At 41.6% G+C, this 17,511-nt stretch overlaps 1 protein-coding gene across 7 annotated transcripts in view; it reads right to left on the bottom strand.

Annotated features, from left to right (window-relative positions):
* The window catches only part of NAA16 (N-alpha-acetyltransferase 16, NatA auxiliary subunit), a 90,190-nt gene extending 72,932 nt beyond the window's left edge, over window positions 1-17,258 (bottom strand). For 5 of the 7 annotated variants that reach the window (XR_008374642.1, XM_053563831.1, XM_053563833.1 and 2 more), the window contains exons 1-3: window positions 16,952-17,258; window positions 2,829-2,913; window positions 869-973 (exon numbers count right to left, since the gene is read on the bottom strand). Coding sequence is in view for 6 of the 7 variants with exons in the window: in XM_053563831.1 (XP_053419806.1) it covers window positions 869-973; window positions 2,829-2,913; window positions 16,952-17,005 (244 nt within the window). In the remaining variant the exon portion in view is untranslated. The remainder of the gene's footprint in view (window positions 1-868; window positions 974-2,828; window positions 2,914-16,951) is intronic. The other 2 variants (XM_053563832.1, XM_053563834.1) reach the window with 2 other exon arrangements.
* Between the last annotated feature and the right edge of the window lie 253 nt (window positions 17,259-17,511).

The raw sequence follows: 17,511 nt of genomic DNA, 5'->3' as shown, positions 1-17,511 counted from the left end.
ATTTAGACAAAACAAAAATCAATTTAAACAATCCATCCTTTAAAAGTACTGCTATTTTTGGGCAGCACCTGTGGCTCAAGGAGTAGGGCGCCGGTCCCATATGCCAGAGGTGGCGGGTTCAAACCCAGCCCTGGCCCAAAAAAAAAAAAAAGTACTGCTATTTTTATACAAACTGGAATACTAGCCAAAGAAAAATAAAATTATAAAGACTCAATGAAGTAACAGCTATGTCCCTGTGTTAACAGAAATCAAACTGAAAAACCAATAGAATATCATATTTAATACTAAATAAAACCTGTTTTGAAATAGTAAGTTTCTTTTAAATTTTTCTTCTAAAATTTCTAAAAGCAGGTTTAAGGCACACAAACTTTACTGAATATAATAATTAGGTAAAAGCCATCATGTGGAATAATAGAAAAGTAAAACTCAGTTCACAGATGTTTAAGAAATGAGTTTCAGGGCGGCACCTGTGGCTCAAGGAGTAGGGCGCCGGTCCCATATGCCGGAGGTGGCGAGTTCAAACCCAGCCCTGGTCAAAAACCAAAAAAAAAAAAAGAAATGAGTTTCAAATCACAATTACAAAAGTAAATTTTCTCTAACACTAAGCACGACAAAAGTAAACACAGGCACATATTTTATAGAGATTTTTCTCTACTCAAACCAATGCTGGTAGGGAATAGATGAAACTAACATTGCAAAATGTTGATAATTACTGAAGCTGAGTAATGGGTAACAGAGTTCATTCAATTCTCTCTTCTATGTAGGTTTGAAATGGTTCATAGTAACAAGTATTTTATTTGAATTAGAAAAAAGTGACTAAATGCAAACATACATAAAATTGAACTATGTAACTACTAGAAAAGGATACAGACATGACTCTTGACATCATTACGAAGTCCTTTACGAACAAATTCATATGCTTCTTCTTTTTTCCCTAAACAATTCAGTGTTAATCCTTTCATAGCCAAAGTCTCTGAAAAATAATTTTAACCTCTATTTACACATAAAAGATGCGAATTACTGCCCCAGCACTCCTTTGAGATCTGAAGGATTACTACCTCTCCAATGCTTAAAAGTAAAACTACATTTAAGTATTTGCTTAAGCTTAGCAGCCCAACTCTTTTTCCAAAATTCCTTAGGCTAAGACTGAGGTCCTAAAATGGTTTCCACCCTTTAGAAGGTTCTATAAAGGAGATTGGTATTGTTCTGCCCCGACCCCCCAAAAAAATTAAAAATAGATATCTGAGTCCAGCTGAATTAAATCCAGTAGTTCCACAGCTTTCACCTAAGACCACTTCTATCCAGTCCTCTGATTTACACCCCACAAAAACAATCTACCTTGACAAAGAGTTATAAATAATTTCATTTTATTAAGTATCAGAATAGACTTCATTTTTGGCAGCAAATAATTCTACTTAGGCTAATTAATATCACTTTGCACTTCAAGAGCACAACACTGGACCATGGAAATGGCAAACAAAAAATATGTCAAGGAGCTAATAAAAGATGGTTTAGAATGAAATAAACCTCCAGATAATCCACAAGAAGAGAATCAGACAAGAGCAATGGTTTTCAAACTGATCTCTACGGACTCTATGTTTGTCAGAACATGGTGATCCAAACCCCCTTCCAATCTTTTATCTGTTTTATATACTGAACTTCCCCACAGCTCCCATTTAGATAAGGGCCACAGCTAAAAAGCTTGAAAACAAACTTTAAATTTCTTTTTTTTTTTTAAGAGAGATAGGAGTCTTGCTATTTGCCTATAATGGTCATGAACTCCTGATCTCGAGCAATCCTCCAAGCTCAGCCTCCTGAATAGCTGGGACTACAGGGGCAAGTCACCATGTCCTAACCTTTAAATTTCTAAAATTCTATGTAATGAAGGCTTCTTTCCACTTCCTTCAAAGAATCTTTTAAATATTATTACAAAGGTGGGCAGAGTTAGCCTATTTTTCCAACAAGATGGTCTCAAGAGTTACCCAAGTCTAATAATCAGTGACAGTGACCTCTATGCCAGGACCATAATCTGCATGTCTAACCTGACAAATCCTTCTAACAAACACTGGCTATCAGTGCAAAAGTATATGAGAAAATACAGGCCTTGTTAACACCACTGCTAGAAAAATAACTCAATATATAAATCTAATAATAAATCAGCAATATCATATTTATATATAAAGGCCAGCAGATACACATTGACCAAAGAATAAAATTTATGTGACTATATCTTCATACTAGTTCATGTTACAAATACAGCGCTAATTTTATACACAGTAAACCAAAGTATAAAATGCATATGTCTTTTGTAAATGTCTTTTGTAAATGTAAAAGTCTTTTCAAAGTAACAGAGGAAATCAGGTTTATAAAAATACCAGTATACCTTATCTAATTTTTCCCCAGTAGAGTAACCAATCACTTCTCATCTAAAAGAAAAGACACCTAAGGAAAATAAAGTAATCTACAAAATCACCATACATAGCAAAAAGGGAAAATTGTAGCTAAATGTGTCTTTATTTACAAGTTATTTATTACAAAAGTTCACAAAGTATTTACAAAATACTCTCTCCAAGTTGGCTACCTCTTTTTACATACACATGAAATGCTCTCTCCCACTCATGGGGAACATGTTTCAAGATATCTGACTTCCCGTGTATGGAGAGTTACAGAACACCCTGCAGAAAAGACTCATAAAGCATAATGAAAAATGTTGAACATTTATGTACAGATAGAGCTGTAAGGCCTTGGAATATAGGAAGTATTCTTCTTTCACTGTTAAAAATCTCGTCTGACTTCCCTAAAGCAATCTCTCACAGATGAGACAGTACCTCCATGTTCAGCAAATTTGGGGTTCGAAAGAATCATCTTGCAAAACTTGAGTCCATTTTTGTACTGCTTCTGCTCATAACATTTCTGTAAAGAATATGAACAAAAATTATATTTAAACAAAGAATATATATTAGAGCAACTTTTCATCACATAATGTAAAGGATTTATATCACATATAACACAAAAAATACTTTTGTTACCTACTCCTAACAAATCATCCTAGAATCTCGGCATTTCACTTTTATAGAAGACAAAGAAAAAAGACATTTAATAAACAGAGAATTTCATTATCAACCACTACTGCCATAGAATTTTTTATATTTAAAAGCAAAAACATATGCAATAACAGAAAAATACAAGAAACTTCATTCATCATTCACTAAAAGCCTTTGCTACCAGAATAATGAAAATAAAGTCCATATACTTTTTAAAAAAAAAAAACTACTGCCATTTATTGAGCAACTACTGTGTGTTTGTATAAAACTTGTTATATCTTACTTCTTTTACCAATTCCTTAAGATAAATGTCATTATCTTCACCTCCACAGATGTTGAAAGGAAACTAAAGAGTTCTGTTGGGGATGGTAGCTCATGACTGTAATTCCAACACTTTGGGAGGCACAGATGGAGTATTGCTCTCGGGCAGGAGTTTGAGACCAGCCTGGGCAACATAGAGAGGTCCCATCTCTATGAGATTTAAAAGTTAGTGGTGCACGGTGGTGCACATCTCTAATCCCAGCTATATAGGTGGGTGACATGGGAAGACCCCTTGAGCCCAGGAGTTCAAGGTTTCAGTGAGCTATGATGACACACCACTACCCGCCAGCCTAGGTGACAGAGTAAGACTGTGTCTTTAAAAAAAAGAAAAAGTATTTTAAAGTGGCTCAGCTTAGTTGCACCTCTGGTCTGATTCCAAAGACCATCATTACCATTAGCTTAATACTTTAATACAAGCACAAACAACATCTTTATTTCTAAATACCACCAGCCAGTCTAAACAATCAACACCTGTCTTCAGCAGCCAATGACCTAAGAACACCTCATCTCTTTCCACTCTCCCCTCACTTACATTGTTCAGTCAGACTAGGTACTCTATTACTTAACATGCCAAGGGTATCCTCCCTCTGGCCTCCTTATTTGTGTTCCTTCCACCTGAAAAGTTCTTTCCTAGATTTTCCGTGGCAGTATTCCTCCTTATCCAAGTCTCTATCAAATACTGCCATACTCCTATCACCCCCCACACATACTCTCTATCACATTACTACTCTTTTTCTACAGTGCTTTCCTGAAATCTTATTTGATTACTTGGTGTCTGTCTTCCCCAACATTGTGTAAGCTGCATGAGAACAGGAATCTTATCTGTTTATTCATTCATTTTTTTAGAGACAGGGTCTCACCATCACCCAGGCTAGGGCCTCAAACTCCTGGGCTCAGGCTATCATCCTCCCGCCTCAGACTCCCAAGTACCTGGAACCACAGGTGTGTGTCATCACACTAAGCTAATTTTTTTTTCTTTGAGACAGAGTCTCACTTGGCCAGCTTCAGTAGAGTGCTGTGCCACCTCTTGCCTCAGCCTCCCGAGTAGCTGGGACGACAGGCACCCGCCACAACACCTGGCTATCTTTAGAGATGGAGTCTCACTCTGACTGAGGCTGGTCTCAAACTCCTGAGCTCAGCTAGTTCACCGGCCTTGGCCTCCCAGAGTGCTAGGATTACAGGCGTGAGCCACCACGCCTGGCCTACAAAATTATTTTTTAAGTTTGGTTGGTGGATCAAAGTGCTTTGCTACCAACACTAATTTTTTTTCTATTAATTATCAGTGTGCTTAAACGCATCCACACAAAGTCACCAGCTAGTTTTTCACATATTCTGCACGGTTTCTGTCTGCCTGTCTTATTCCCCAACTGGCTATTAGCATTACAATTTGTTGAACTTTGGAGCGATTCCATGCCCTCTTCACAGAGACACAAATCAAACCCAGGAATGGTAAAGGACTGCATGTCTAAGGTTCTCTGTCTGGTTAGTAACAAAGTTGAGACTGGAATCTATCTTTTCCTATGGTTATGGTTAGTAACAAAACTGAGACTAGAATCTATCTTTTCTTTAATGGTTCCTTGATGAACTTAGGCTTGTCTTTTTTACCTGAGTACTTGGACTTTGGAGCCAGACTATGTGGGTCAGAATCGTGGCTCTGACACTTACTAGCTTTGGAAACTCAGTTACTGTGCTGCAGTTTCTCCATCTAAAAAGGGGATAACAGGCATTTCACAGTCTTTATTGGAATTTAAATAAACATGAAATGAGAACAGTGCCTGACACACAGGAAATTCTTCCAGTGAGTGTTAACTATTATTACTGTTACTAGTAGTTTGATCATTATTACTTTTAAACCACTTGGTAAGTCAGGAAATAAAGTCACCTATCTCTTAATGCAGTGGTCTCAACCTTCCTAATGCTGGGACCCTTTAATATACAGTTCCTCATGTTGTGGTGACCCCCAACCATAAAATTTTTCCCGCTGCTACATAGCAAAAAATAAAATAATTTTATGCTTGGGGGTCACCACAACATGAGGAACTGTATTAAAGGGTCGCAACATTAGGAAGGTTGAGAACCACTGTCTTAATGGGTACTTTTTCTATTTAAATAAAAAATGAAAAAAAATCCAGGACGGTAGAGAGGGATAGGTTCTGTTGTGCAGGTTACTATTTAACTCCTGGGCTCATGTAATCCTCCTGCCTCAGCCTCCCACCATACTCAAATTTGCTCATATTTAAATCCCCAAGTGGGGTGGGTAGAGGGAGGGGAATCGGTGGGATCACACCTGTGGTGCATATTACAAGGGTATTTGCGAAACTTGGTAAATGTAGAATGTAAATGTTTTGGCACAGTAACTGAGATAACGCCGGAAAGGCTATGTTAACCACTGTGATAAAAATGTGTCAAATGGTTTAAAAAAAAAATTCTCCTCGGTAAAACCCAGGAAAAAAAAAAAATAAAAATAAAATAAATCCCCAAGTGGGCCCTAAGTGTTCACAGATTTGCTTCCTGCAAATACTTTTTTTTTTTTTTTTTTTTTTGAAAAAGAGTTTCACTCTGCCACCCTCAGTAGGGTGTCCTGGCATCATCACAGCTCACAGCAACCTCGAACTCTTGGGCTCAAGTGATCCTCTTGCCTCAGCCTCTGAACTGGCTGGGACTACAGATGTTAGTTTCTCTATTTTTAGTACAGATGGGTCCCCCTCTTGCTCAGGTTGGTCTCGAATTCCTGAGCTCAAACAATCCACCTGCCTCAGCCTCCCAGAGTGCTAGGATTACAGGTGTGAGCCATTGTGCCTGGCCCAATTACAGTGTTTTTGATCTTTCTTGGTTGAAAAAAATCTGCTGTAAAAAAAAAAAAAAAAAGAAAAAAATCTGCTGTGAATGGTTTTCAAGGGTCAACTGTACTTCCCCTTTGCCCTTCATCAGTAATCCCTTCTCTTTGTTTTTTCTTTGTCATTTGTCAGGTGAACTCCTGTATCAAACTCAGATTGTTGTTTTCTATTTTCAAATATTTTTGGAAGAGGTAATATATTCACATCGTTCACAATTTAGGTTTTTCTTCTGTCTCTGTCTTGCAACCGCCTAGTTCCCGTCTCCAGAGCTAATCAATCTGTGTTCTCAGGCTAATGTGGGAGGATCACATGAGTTCAGGAATTCCAAACTAACCTGGTGACATAGCGACACCCCATCTCTCTCTCTCAAACAAAAAAAAGAGCTTGGCGCCCGTAGTCACAGCTACTTGGAAGACTAAGATCAGAGACAAGAAATGTCAGCTTGAGAAAATAATCCTTTACAAGGATGTGAAAACAGAGTTAGAAGAGAAAACCACAGGTACACATCTAAGAGCAGATTGCTGCATCGTGTAGTAGCAATGTGGTTGGAACTGAAGAGCAGTATCCTATATGAAGTATCTCAAGAACGTAAAAACACCACATGTAGCAGCGCCCGGACCACCGTAAGAGCTGCGCACGATCAGTGATCAGCGCCTGGACCTCCGGAAGAGCTGTGCCGCCAGCAATCTGCCCCGGCCCAGACCCTGGTAAGAGCTGCGCCTGCTGGGCCTCCACACGCCCTGACCAGGAACTCTGGAAGCCACGCAACCCCACGTCCCCCTCCTGTACCCTCCCTGCCTCCACACGGGCTTCCTCGTCTGGCCAGGGACTCTGGTAGCCCAGTACCCTCCGAAGTCCTCCTGCCTCTGTGCAGAGCCCTTGTCCTGGCCAGAGACTGCTGGAGCCTTGGGCTCTCTAAGCCAAAGTCACTGGGCACCAGGCACTCCCAGAACCGTGTGCACTATCCCCACCCCCAACCCCCGACCCTGGTGCTGGATCCAGATGTGTCACACTCCAGAGCTGCTCCCACAACCAGAACTCCCTGGCTGGGGCAGCCCCACAGGAGCTACACAGGGTCACTCTCTACAAAGATCCAAAAATAACAGAGTGATCTTGCTGCGGTCTAATCTTCAAGAGGCACCTCCCCAACTCTGAGGACAGCTAGAGGTAACGGTGAAAAAACAATCATGAGACGAAATCAATGGATAAACTCTAGCAATATGAATAATCAGAGTAGATCAACTCCCCCAAGGATCAATGGGGCAGACACAGCACAAGATCCCATGCACAAACAAATAGCTGAGATGTCAGAAATCGAATTCAGAATCTAGATAGCAAATAAGATTGAACTAGAATTCCAAGCAGTAACCCAAAAGATAGCTCAAGAATTCGACGAATTCAAAGACCAAATGACCAAAGATTTTGACACATTGAGACAAGAAGTTGCAGCACTCAAAGATCTGAGAAACACAGTCGAATCCCTCAATAACAGAATGGAGCAAGCAGAAGAAAGGATTTCTGACACTGAAGACAAAGCTTTCAAACGCTCCCAAACTCTCAAAGAGGAAGAGAAATGGAGGGCAAAACCAGATCACTCTCAGAGAGAGCTCTGGGATAATTCGAAGAAAACCAATATTCACCTTATAGGGATCCCAGAAAGCAACAAAGTGGCTTCACAAGGCACGGAGTCTCTTCTCCATGAGATTATGAAAGAAAACTTTCCAGACATGCCAAGAAATTCTGAAAATTCAGACAGCAGACAGTTTCAGAACTCCAGCACGACTCAACCCAAATAAGACATCCCCCAGACACATCATAATCAATTTCACTAAAGTTAATATAAAGGAGAAAATACTGAAAGCAGCCAGACGAAAGAAAACCATCACCTACAAGGGGAAAAATATTAGAATAACGGCAGATCTCTCTGCTGAAACCTTTCAAGCTAGAAGAGGATGGTCATCAACTTTTAATCTCCTAAAACAAAATAACTTTCAACCCAGGATCCTGTATCCAGCTAAACTGAGTTTAATTTATGATGGCAAAATTAAACACTTTAACAACATTCATATGTTAAAGAAATTTGCCATAACTACCTGCTGTCCAGGATATTCTCAGACCTATCCTCCATAAAGACCAGCATAATCATCCACCACAAAAGTAAACCCACCCAGAAAATTTCGATCAAATTCCAACTTCCACAGTCGCAAAAGGATTAAAAATGTCCACCAGACCATCGAAAGGCTTATCAATATTCTCAATTAATGTGAATGGTTTAAATTGTCCTCTAAAGAGGCACAGGTTGGCTGACTAGATACATACAAAAACTCAAGCCCGATATATGCTGCATACAAGAATCTCATCTTACATTAAAAGACAAAAATAGACTCAAGGTGAAGGGATGGTCATCTATACTCCAGGCAAATGGAAAGCAGAAAAAAGCAGGTGTTGCAATCCTATTCACAGATGCAATAGGCTTTAAACCAACAGAAATAAAGAAGGATAAGGATGGACACTTTATATTTGTTAAAGGTAATACTCAATATGATGAGATTTCAATTATTAATATCTATACACCCAACCAGAACGCACCTCAATTTATAAGAGAAACTCTTAACGTACATGACCAACTTGATTTCCTCCAGTTCAATAATAGTTGGAGATTTTAACACCCCTCAAGCAGTGCTGGATACATCCTCCAAAAAGAAGCTAAGTAAAGAAATTTTAGATTTAAACTTAACCATTCAACATCTGGACTTAACAGACATCTACAGAACATTTCATCCCAACAAAACTGAATACACATTCTTCTCATCAGCCCATGGAACATACTCCAAAATCAACCACATCATAAGCCACAAATCCAACCTCAGCAAATTTTAAAAAACAGAAATTATTCCTTGCATCTTCTCAGACCATCATGGAATAAAAGTTGAACTCAGGGCGGCGCCTGTGGCTCAGTGAGCAGGGCACCAGCCCCATATGCCGAGGGTGGTGGGTTCAAACCCAGCTCCGGCCAAACTGCAACCAAAATATAGCTGGGCGTTGTGGCGGGCGCCTGTAGTCCCAGCTACTTGGGAGGCTGAGACAGGAGAATCGCCTAAGCCCAGGAGTTAGAGGTTGCTGTGAGCTGTGTGACGCCACGGCACTCTACCGAGGGCAATAAAGTGAAACTCTGTCTCTACAAAAAAAAAAAAAAAAAAAAAAAAGTTGAACTCAATAACAACAGGAATCTGTATACCAATACAAAAATATGGAAGCTAAATAACCATATGCTGAAGGATAGATGGGTTATAGACGAGATTAAGAAGGAAATCACCAAATTTTTGGAACAAAACAACAATGAATACACAAATTATCAGAACCTCTGGGATACTGCAAAGGCAGTCCTAAGAGGGAAATTTATAGCACTGCAGGCCTTCCTCAAGAAAACGAAAAGAGAGGAAATTAATAACTTAATGGGACATCTCAAGCAACTGGAGAAGGAAGAACACTCCAACCCCAAACCCAGAAGAAGAAAATAACTAAAATCAGAGCAGAATTAAATGAAATTGAAAACAAAAGAATTATACAACAGATCAATAAATCCAAAAGTTGGTTTTTTGAAAAGATCAATAAAATAGATAAACCTTTGGCCAACCTAACCAGGAAAAAAAGAGTAAAATCTCTAAGCTCATCAATCAGAAATGACAAAGACGAAATAACAACAGACCTCTCAGAAATTCAAAAAATCCTTAACGAATATTACAAGAAACTCTACTCTCAGAAATACGAAAATCTGAAAGAAATTGACCAATACTTGGAAGTACACCACCTACCAAAAAGACTTAGCCAGAACCAAGTGGAAATGTTGAACAGGCCTATATCAAGTTCTGAAATAGCATCAACTATGCAAAATCTCCCTAAAAAGAAAAGCCCAGGACCAGATGGCTTTACGTCAGAATTCTACCAAACCTTTAAAGAAGAACTAGTACCTATATTACTAAACCTCTTGCAAAATACAGAAAAAGAAGGAATATTACCCAACACATTCTACAAAGCTAACATGACCTTGATCCCTAAACCAGGGAAAGACCCAACAAGAAAAGAAAATTATAGACCAATATCACTAATGAATATTGATGCTAAAATATTCAGTAAGATCCTAACAAACAGAATCCAACAACACATCAAAAACTTATACACCATGACCAAGTGGGATTTATCCCAGGGTCTCAAGGCTGATTCAGCATACGTAAATCTATAAATGTAATTCAGCACATACACAAACTAAAAAATAAAGACCATATGATTCTCTCAATTGATGCAGAAAAAGCTTTTGATAATATCCAGCATCCCTTCATGATCAGAACACTTAAGAAAATCGGTATAAACAATAAAAAAAAAAGAAAATCGGTACAGAAGGGACATTTCTTAAACTAATAGAGACCATCTACAGCAAACCCACAGCCAATATCGTATTGAATGGAGTTAAATTGAAATCATTTCCATGTAGATCAGGAACCAGGCAAGGTTGCCCATTGTCTCCATTGCTCTTTAACATTGTAATGGAAGTTTTAGCCACTGCAATTAGGAAAGAAAAGGCGATCAAGGGTATCCACATAGGGTCAGAAGACATAAAACCTTCACTTGTCGCAGATGATATGATCGTATATCTGGAAAACACTAGGGATTCTACTACAAAACTTTTAGAAGTGATCAAGGAATACAGCAATGTCTCAGGCTACAAAATCAACACCCATAAATCTGTAGCCTTTATATATACCAACAATAACCAAGCCGAAAAAACAGACAAGGACTCTATTCCATTCACAGTAGTGCCAAAGAAAATGAAATATTTGGGAGTATACCTAACAAAGGACGTGAAAGATCTCTATAAAGAGAACTATGAAACTTTAAGAAAAGAAACAGCTGAAGATGTTAACAAACGGAAAAACATACCATGCTCATGGCTGGGAAGAATCAACATGGTTAAAATGTCTATACTAGGGCGGCGCCTGTGGCTCAGTCGGTAGGGCGCCGGCCCCATATACCGAGGGTGGTGGGTTCAAACCCAGCCCCGGCCAAACTGCAACCAAAAAGTAGCCGGGCGTTGTGGCGGGCGCCTGTAGTCCCAGCTACTCGGGAGGCTGAGGCAAGAGAATCGCTTAAGCCCAGGAGTTAGAGGTTGCTGTGAGCTGTGTGAGGCCACGGCACTCTACCGAGGGACATAAAGTGAGACTCTGTCTCTACAAAAAAAAAAAAAAAAAGTCATCTAAAAAAAAAAAAAATGTCTATACTAACCCAAAGCAATATATAATTTTAATGCAATTCCTATTAAAGCTCTACTGTCACACTTTAAAGATCTTGAAAAAATAATCAGAAAAAAACCTCGAACAGCCAAAACATACTCAGCAATAAAAACAAAGCAGGAGAATCAGGCTACCAGACCTGAGACTGTACTATAAATCAATAGTGATCAAAACAGCATGGTACTGGCACAAAAACAGAGAAGTAGATGTCTGGAACAGAATAGAGAACCAAGAGATGAATCCAGCTACTTACCGTCATTTGATCTTTGACAAGCCAATTAAAAACATTCAGTGGGGAAAATATTCCCTATTTAACAAATGGTACTCCGTGAACTGGCTGGCGATCTGTAAAAGACTGAAACTGGACCCACAACTTTCACCATTAACTAAGATACACTCTCACTGGCTAAAAGATTTAAACTTAAGACATGAAACTATAAAAATACTTGAAGAAAGTGCAGGGAAAACTCTTGAAGGAATCAGCCTGGGTGAATATTTTATGAGGAAGACTCCCCAGGCAACTGAAGCAGTATCAAAAAAACATTACTGGGACCTGATCAAACTAAAAAGCTTCTGCACAGCCAAGAACATAGTAAGTAAAGCAAGCAGACAGCCCTCAGAATGGGAGAAAATATTTGCAGGTTATACCTCTGATAAAGGTTTAATAACCAGAATCCACAGAGAACTCAAACGTATTAGCAAGAAAATAACAAGTGATCCCATCTCAGGGTGGGCAAAGGACTTGAAGAGAAACTTCTCTAAAGAAGACAGACACACGATCTACAAACACATGAAAAAAAGCTCATCATCCTTAATCATCAGAGAAATGCAAACCAAAACTACTTTGAGATATCACCTAACCCCAGTAAGAGTAGCCCACATAACAAAATCCCAAAACCAGAGATGTTGGTGTGGATGTGGAGGAAAGGGCACACTTCTACACTGCTGGTGGGAATGTACACTAATACATTCCTTTTGGAAGGATGTTTGGAGAATACTTAGAGATCTAAAAATAGACCTGCCATTCCATATACCCAGAATACCAAATATCACAATATAACAAAGACATCTGTACCAGAATGTTTATTGCAGCCCAATTCATAATCACTAAGTCATGGAAGAAGCCCAAGGGCCCATCGACCCATGAATGGACTAGCAAATTGTGGTACATATATACCATGGAATATTATGCAGCCTTAAAGAAAGACGGAGACTTTACCTCTTTCATGTTTACATGGATGGAGCTGGAACATATTCTCCTTAGCAAAGTATCTCAGGAATGGAAGAAAAACTATCCAATGTACTCAGCCCTACTATGAAGCTATAACCCAACTACAGCACAAGAATATGGGGAAAGGGCCAAGGGAGGGGAAGAGAGGGGGGAGGTTAGGGTGGAGGGAAGATAATAGGTGGGGCCACACCTACAGTGCATCTTAGAATGGGTACAGGTGAAACTTACTAAATGCAGAATACAAATGTCTACATACAATAACTAAGAAAATGCCATGAAGGGTACCTTGAACAGTTGGATGAGATTATTTCAGATTGTATATCAAACCAGCACACTGTACCCCTTGATTGCACTAATGTACACAGCTATGATTTAACAATAAAAAAAAAAGAAGCCTCAATTTAAATATTTTGGGGGTCCTGTTTTGGGGGCAGCGGCTCACGCCTGTAATCCTAACACCCTGGGAGGCTGAGGCTGGCAAAAGGATCTCTTGAGCCCCAGAATTTGAGGTTGCTATGAGCTATGAAGCCTTGGCACTGTACCCAGAGAGACAGAGAGAGTGAGACTTTTGTTTCAAAAAAAATTTTTTGTGAAGGTTTTTGTAATCTCCCTTTCACATCAAGCCCCTACTGCAAAGGTTGATCCTGTCCTCACTGCTGTTGGTGCCATTTTGCTTTGAACTTACTAGGTCATATTTATTGAGCAGCTCTAGTATGGGTATGCTCTGGGGATTAGCAGTGTTTGAAATAGGTGAGAAATGGGTTTGGTGGCTTATGCCTGTAATCCCAGCTTTTCTGGAGGCTAAGGCAGGAGGATTACTTGAGCCCAGTAGTTAAATAGCAGCATGCACAACAGGAAACTCTGTCTGAAAAAAAAAAAAAAACTTTTCCATACTGAACCTCAGAGTCAAAGCATTCTATAATAGACATACTCTTATTTGACAATGTGAATGTTACTTTCTTTGCATTATTATTAATACTATTGCTTAATATTTTTACATATATGTAAAAAAAATTTTTAACAATTTTTTTTTTTTTAAGAGACAGAGTCTCACTTTATCGCCCTCGGTACAGTGCCATGGCATCACAGCTCACAGCAACCTCCAGCTCTTGGGCTTAGGCAATTCTCCTGCCTCAGCATCCCAAGTACCTGGGACTGCAGGTGCTCTCCAAAACACCCAGCTATTTTTTTGCAGTTTGGCCAGGGACAGGTTCAAACTTGCCACCCTCGGTACATGGGGCCAGTGCCCTACTCACTGAGCCATAGGCGCTGCCTTGAAAAAAAAAAAATTTTTTTTAAACCATTAGCCTAGGCTGGGCGTGGTGGCTCACACCTATAATCCCAGCACTTGGGAGGCCAAGGCAGGTGGACTGCCTGAGCTCACAAGTATGAGACAAGCCTGAACAACAGCAAGACCCCCCGTCTCTAAAAAAAAAATAAATATACATATATATCTATAGATATAGATATAGATAGCCAGGTGTTGTGACAGGAGCCTGCAGTCCCAGCTACTTGGGAAACTAAGGGGCAAGAGAATCACTTGAGCCCGACAGCTGGAGATTGCTGTGAGCTGTGACCACACGGAACTCTACCTAGGTGGACAAAGTGAGACTGTCTCAACAAAAAGAAAAAAAAAATAGTAATAATTTTGTTATAGAGACTTCTGTTTGCCATGTAATTTGTTGTAGCAGAACTTTACACACATAGATTCCAAATGTGAGATGATACAATCATTCACCTTTGCAGCACCCTCCTAAACTCATGTACCCTAAAAATCCAGATAAGAAAATGTTTAGGCTCGGCGCCTGTGGCTCAGAGCGGCTAAGACGCCAGCCATATACACCTGAGCTGGCGGGTTTGAATCCAGCCCAGCCTGCCAAACAACAATGATGGCTACAACCAAAAAACAGCTGGGCATTGTGGTGGGTGCCTGAAGTCCCAGCTACTTGGGAGGCTGAGGCAGGAGAATGGCTTGAGCCCAGGATTTGGAGGTTGCTGTGAGCTGTGATGCCACAGCACTCTACCCAGGGCGACAGACAGCTTGAGGCTCTGTCTCAAAAAAAAAAAAAAAACGAAAACGTTTACCATTTTCCAGGGTGGCACCTGTGGCTCAGTGGGTAGGGCACTGGTGCCATATACCAGGGAGGCGGGTTCAAACCCAGCACCGGCCAAAAGGCAACAATAAAATAGCCGGGCATTGTGGCAGGCATCTGTAGTCCCAGCTACTGGGGAGGCTGAGGTGAGAGAATCGCCTAAACCCAGGAGTTGGAGGTTGCTATGAGCTGTGACACCATGGCACTGTACCAAGGGCGATAAAGCGAGACTCTGTCTCTAAAAAAAAAAAAAAAGAAAGAAAGAAAGAAAATGTTTAGCATTTTCCAATTTATCTGGGAAAAGCAGCTTTTACTTTTTTGTAATTTGGGAATAATAAATCACATGGCTATTTTTCTTTATCCTACTGACACACGATTTTAACTAGAAAATAGTCATACAGAGAGGAAATGCTGTCATCATTTAGGTACAACATCAAATGTCCTGTAATCCAACTAACAGTTTGTAAATTATTTTGCCATTAATATTTCAGATTCCCTGGGCGGGGGAGTGAGGAAGACACCTTAAAAGGGGAAAAAAAGTTCACATCTCTCGCTCCATACTGTGTAAAACAAGGGTATGAGAAGAGAAGAACACAAGTAAAATAAGAAAAAAGTACAAAGCTACCTGAAGCAATCTACATGCTTTATTATTAGCGTGTTTTATGTTTTTACACTTGTCTCTGGCAATTTGCTCAACACTAAGCACCATATAAAATTGCTTTTACAATTTTCATCCCATCTACTGTAGCTTTCTTAACATTCCAAAGACTTAAGTGTGAACTTTCTATTGGCTTGAAGCCAGAACAGCTACTATGAATTTTTACCTGTCGTTAATACTTCATTCGAAAATTAGCGTTTTATTTTATAGTAAAGTCAATCAACAGTGAACAGCCATATAGCAAACACAAGCTCTCAATAAATTCACCCTTAAAACTTGAACATTTGTTTTTAGATAAAAAATAAGTCTATTATCTTTATAGCTGTAGTCTATACAGCTATTAACAATACCAGTTTAAGGTCTATGGCTCCCCGCCGGTACTTAGAAAGCAAAGGCAAACTGCCACTTCACGGGAAGAGCGGAACCTGGAAACCGTTGAGGGCTTCAGGGACCCTGGCACAGACCCCAGATGACCGGCTAGGCATCGGTCATCATCACCGGGCCATTATTCAGTTTTCTGTTCCGAAATAAAGCAAATATACCTCTGAGAGTTTCAGTGAGAGTTCTTTTCACTTTTATTGTTGCAGTTTTTGGCCGGGGCTGGGTTTGAACCCGCCACCTCCGGCATATGGGGCCCGTGCCCTACGCCTTTGAGCCACAGGCGCCGCCCAAGGCCTGTGAGAGTTAAAGAGCCATGTTGGGGGTAGTGACAACTTAGAAACACAGGTTAAGTCACCTATTCACTTTCAAGGAGGATAAACACGGTAGCTACATCATAAGTGAACTGTCTCCTAAAAGGGAGGAAGTGCCAGGCTTGGTTTCCTAGGGATGCCGAAACCACTACAGATCAGGGCCCCATCCCATCATCAGATCTATCCCGCTTTAACAATTATTATTATTATTTTTTTTTTTTTTGTAGAGACAGAGTCTCACTTTACCGCCCTCGGTAGAGTGCCATGATGTCAAAGGACTCACAGCAACCTCCAGTTCTTGGGCTTCTGCGATTCTCCCGCCTCAGCCTCCAGAGCAGCTGGGACGCCCACCAGAATGTCCTATGCAATCAATTAAACGCAAAGCAGCAAACGAATACCTTGCCAAGGACAGAATGGCAAGAGACACAAAACTGGGGAGGACCCGGGCAGGGAGGCTGCGAACCCGGCGCCACCGAAGGAACCGGAGTCGCTGCCTGCCGAAGCGGCGTCGGCCGGGTGACTGCGGAGGGCAGCATGAAGTTTCTGGAAAGAGCGCGGCGGGGGCGAGGCGAGTAAGGGCTGCAGAAGTAAGGGCGTGCGCGGAGGAGCTGCCCCAGCGGCCCCAGCCATCTGGGCGGCCGCGGCGACTTCGTCCCGCGGACTCGGAGGTAAACAAAGAGCAGAGCGCACCGGAGGCCAAGCCCGGAGGCACCGCCACCTGACCGCTCGCCCTTCACGCCGCGGGACCTGGAGTGCGGGGTTGGCAGCGCAGCCCACGGCCACTCACCAAGATGCGTTTGAAAAGGTTGCTCTCCTTGGGCGGCAGCTGCATGTTCGGCATTGCGGTCGGCGGGGAGGCTGGGCGCCTGGGCGTTCCGTTTCGCGGGGTGGGCACCTGGACTAGCCGCAGCTGAGAGTCGGGCCGCGGGCGATGGATTAGTTCATTGGTCTGGAGTTGGGGCTAGGCAGCAAGGCTGCCTGGCAAGGTTGACAGTGAATAAGGAAGATGGACACGCTCAGCAAGACAGGCTTTCGCTTGGACCCACTCCTCCGCGAACGGTGGCGATAGTCCCCCCGCGCGGCAATATGGCAGCCAGGGCCCGCCCCTGCTCCCTGCGCCCGGAGCTGTGCGCCTGCGCGGGCGCTTCGCCGCAGTTGGGGGGCGTGGGCGTGGCTGGGGCGTGGCGGGGCGTGGCGGGGCGTGGCTGGGGCGTGGCTGGGGCTGCACTGGGGAGCAGTGCTGGGCGGCAACTGCCGTCGCCCTAAGCTCGGCGCCCCGCGGCGAGGCGGCAGTCCCAGCTAAGATGCTGGCTTGCGTTGTTCTCTGGTTCATAATCTTGTAGCCTG

Source organism: Nycticebus coucang, chromosome 15 (assembly GCF_027406575.1).
Source record: "Nycticebus coucang isolate mNycCou1 chromosome 15, mNycCou1.pri, whole genome shotgun sequence".
NCBI lineage: Eukaryota > Metazoa > Chordata > Mammalia > Primates > Lorisidae > Nycticebus > Nycticebus coucang.
Note: the sequence above shows the minus strand (reverse complement) of the source record. Positions and strands in the feature narration are given on the sequence as shown.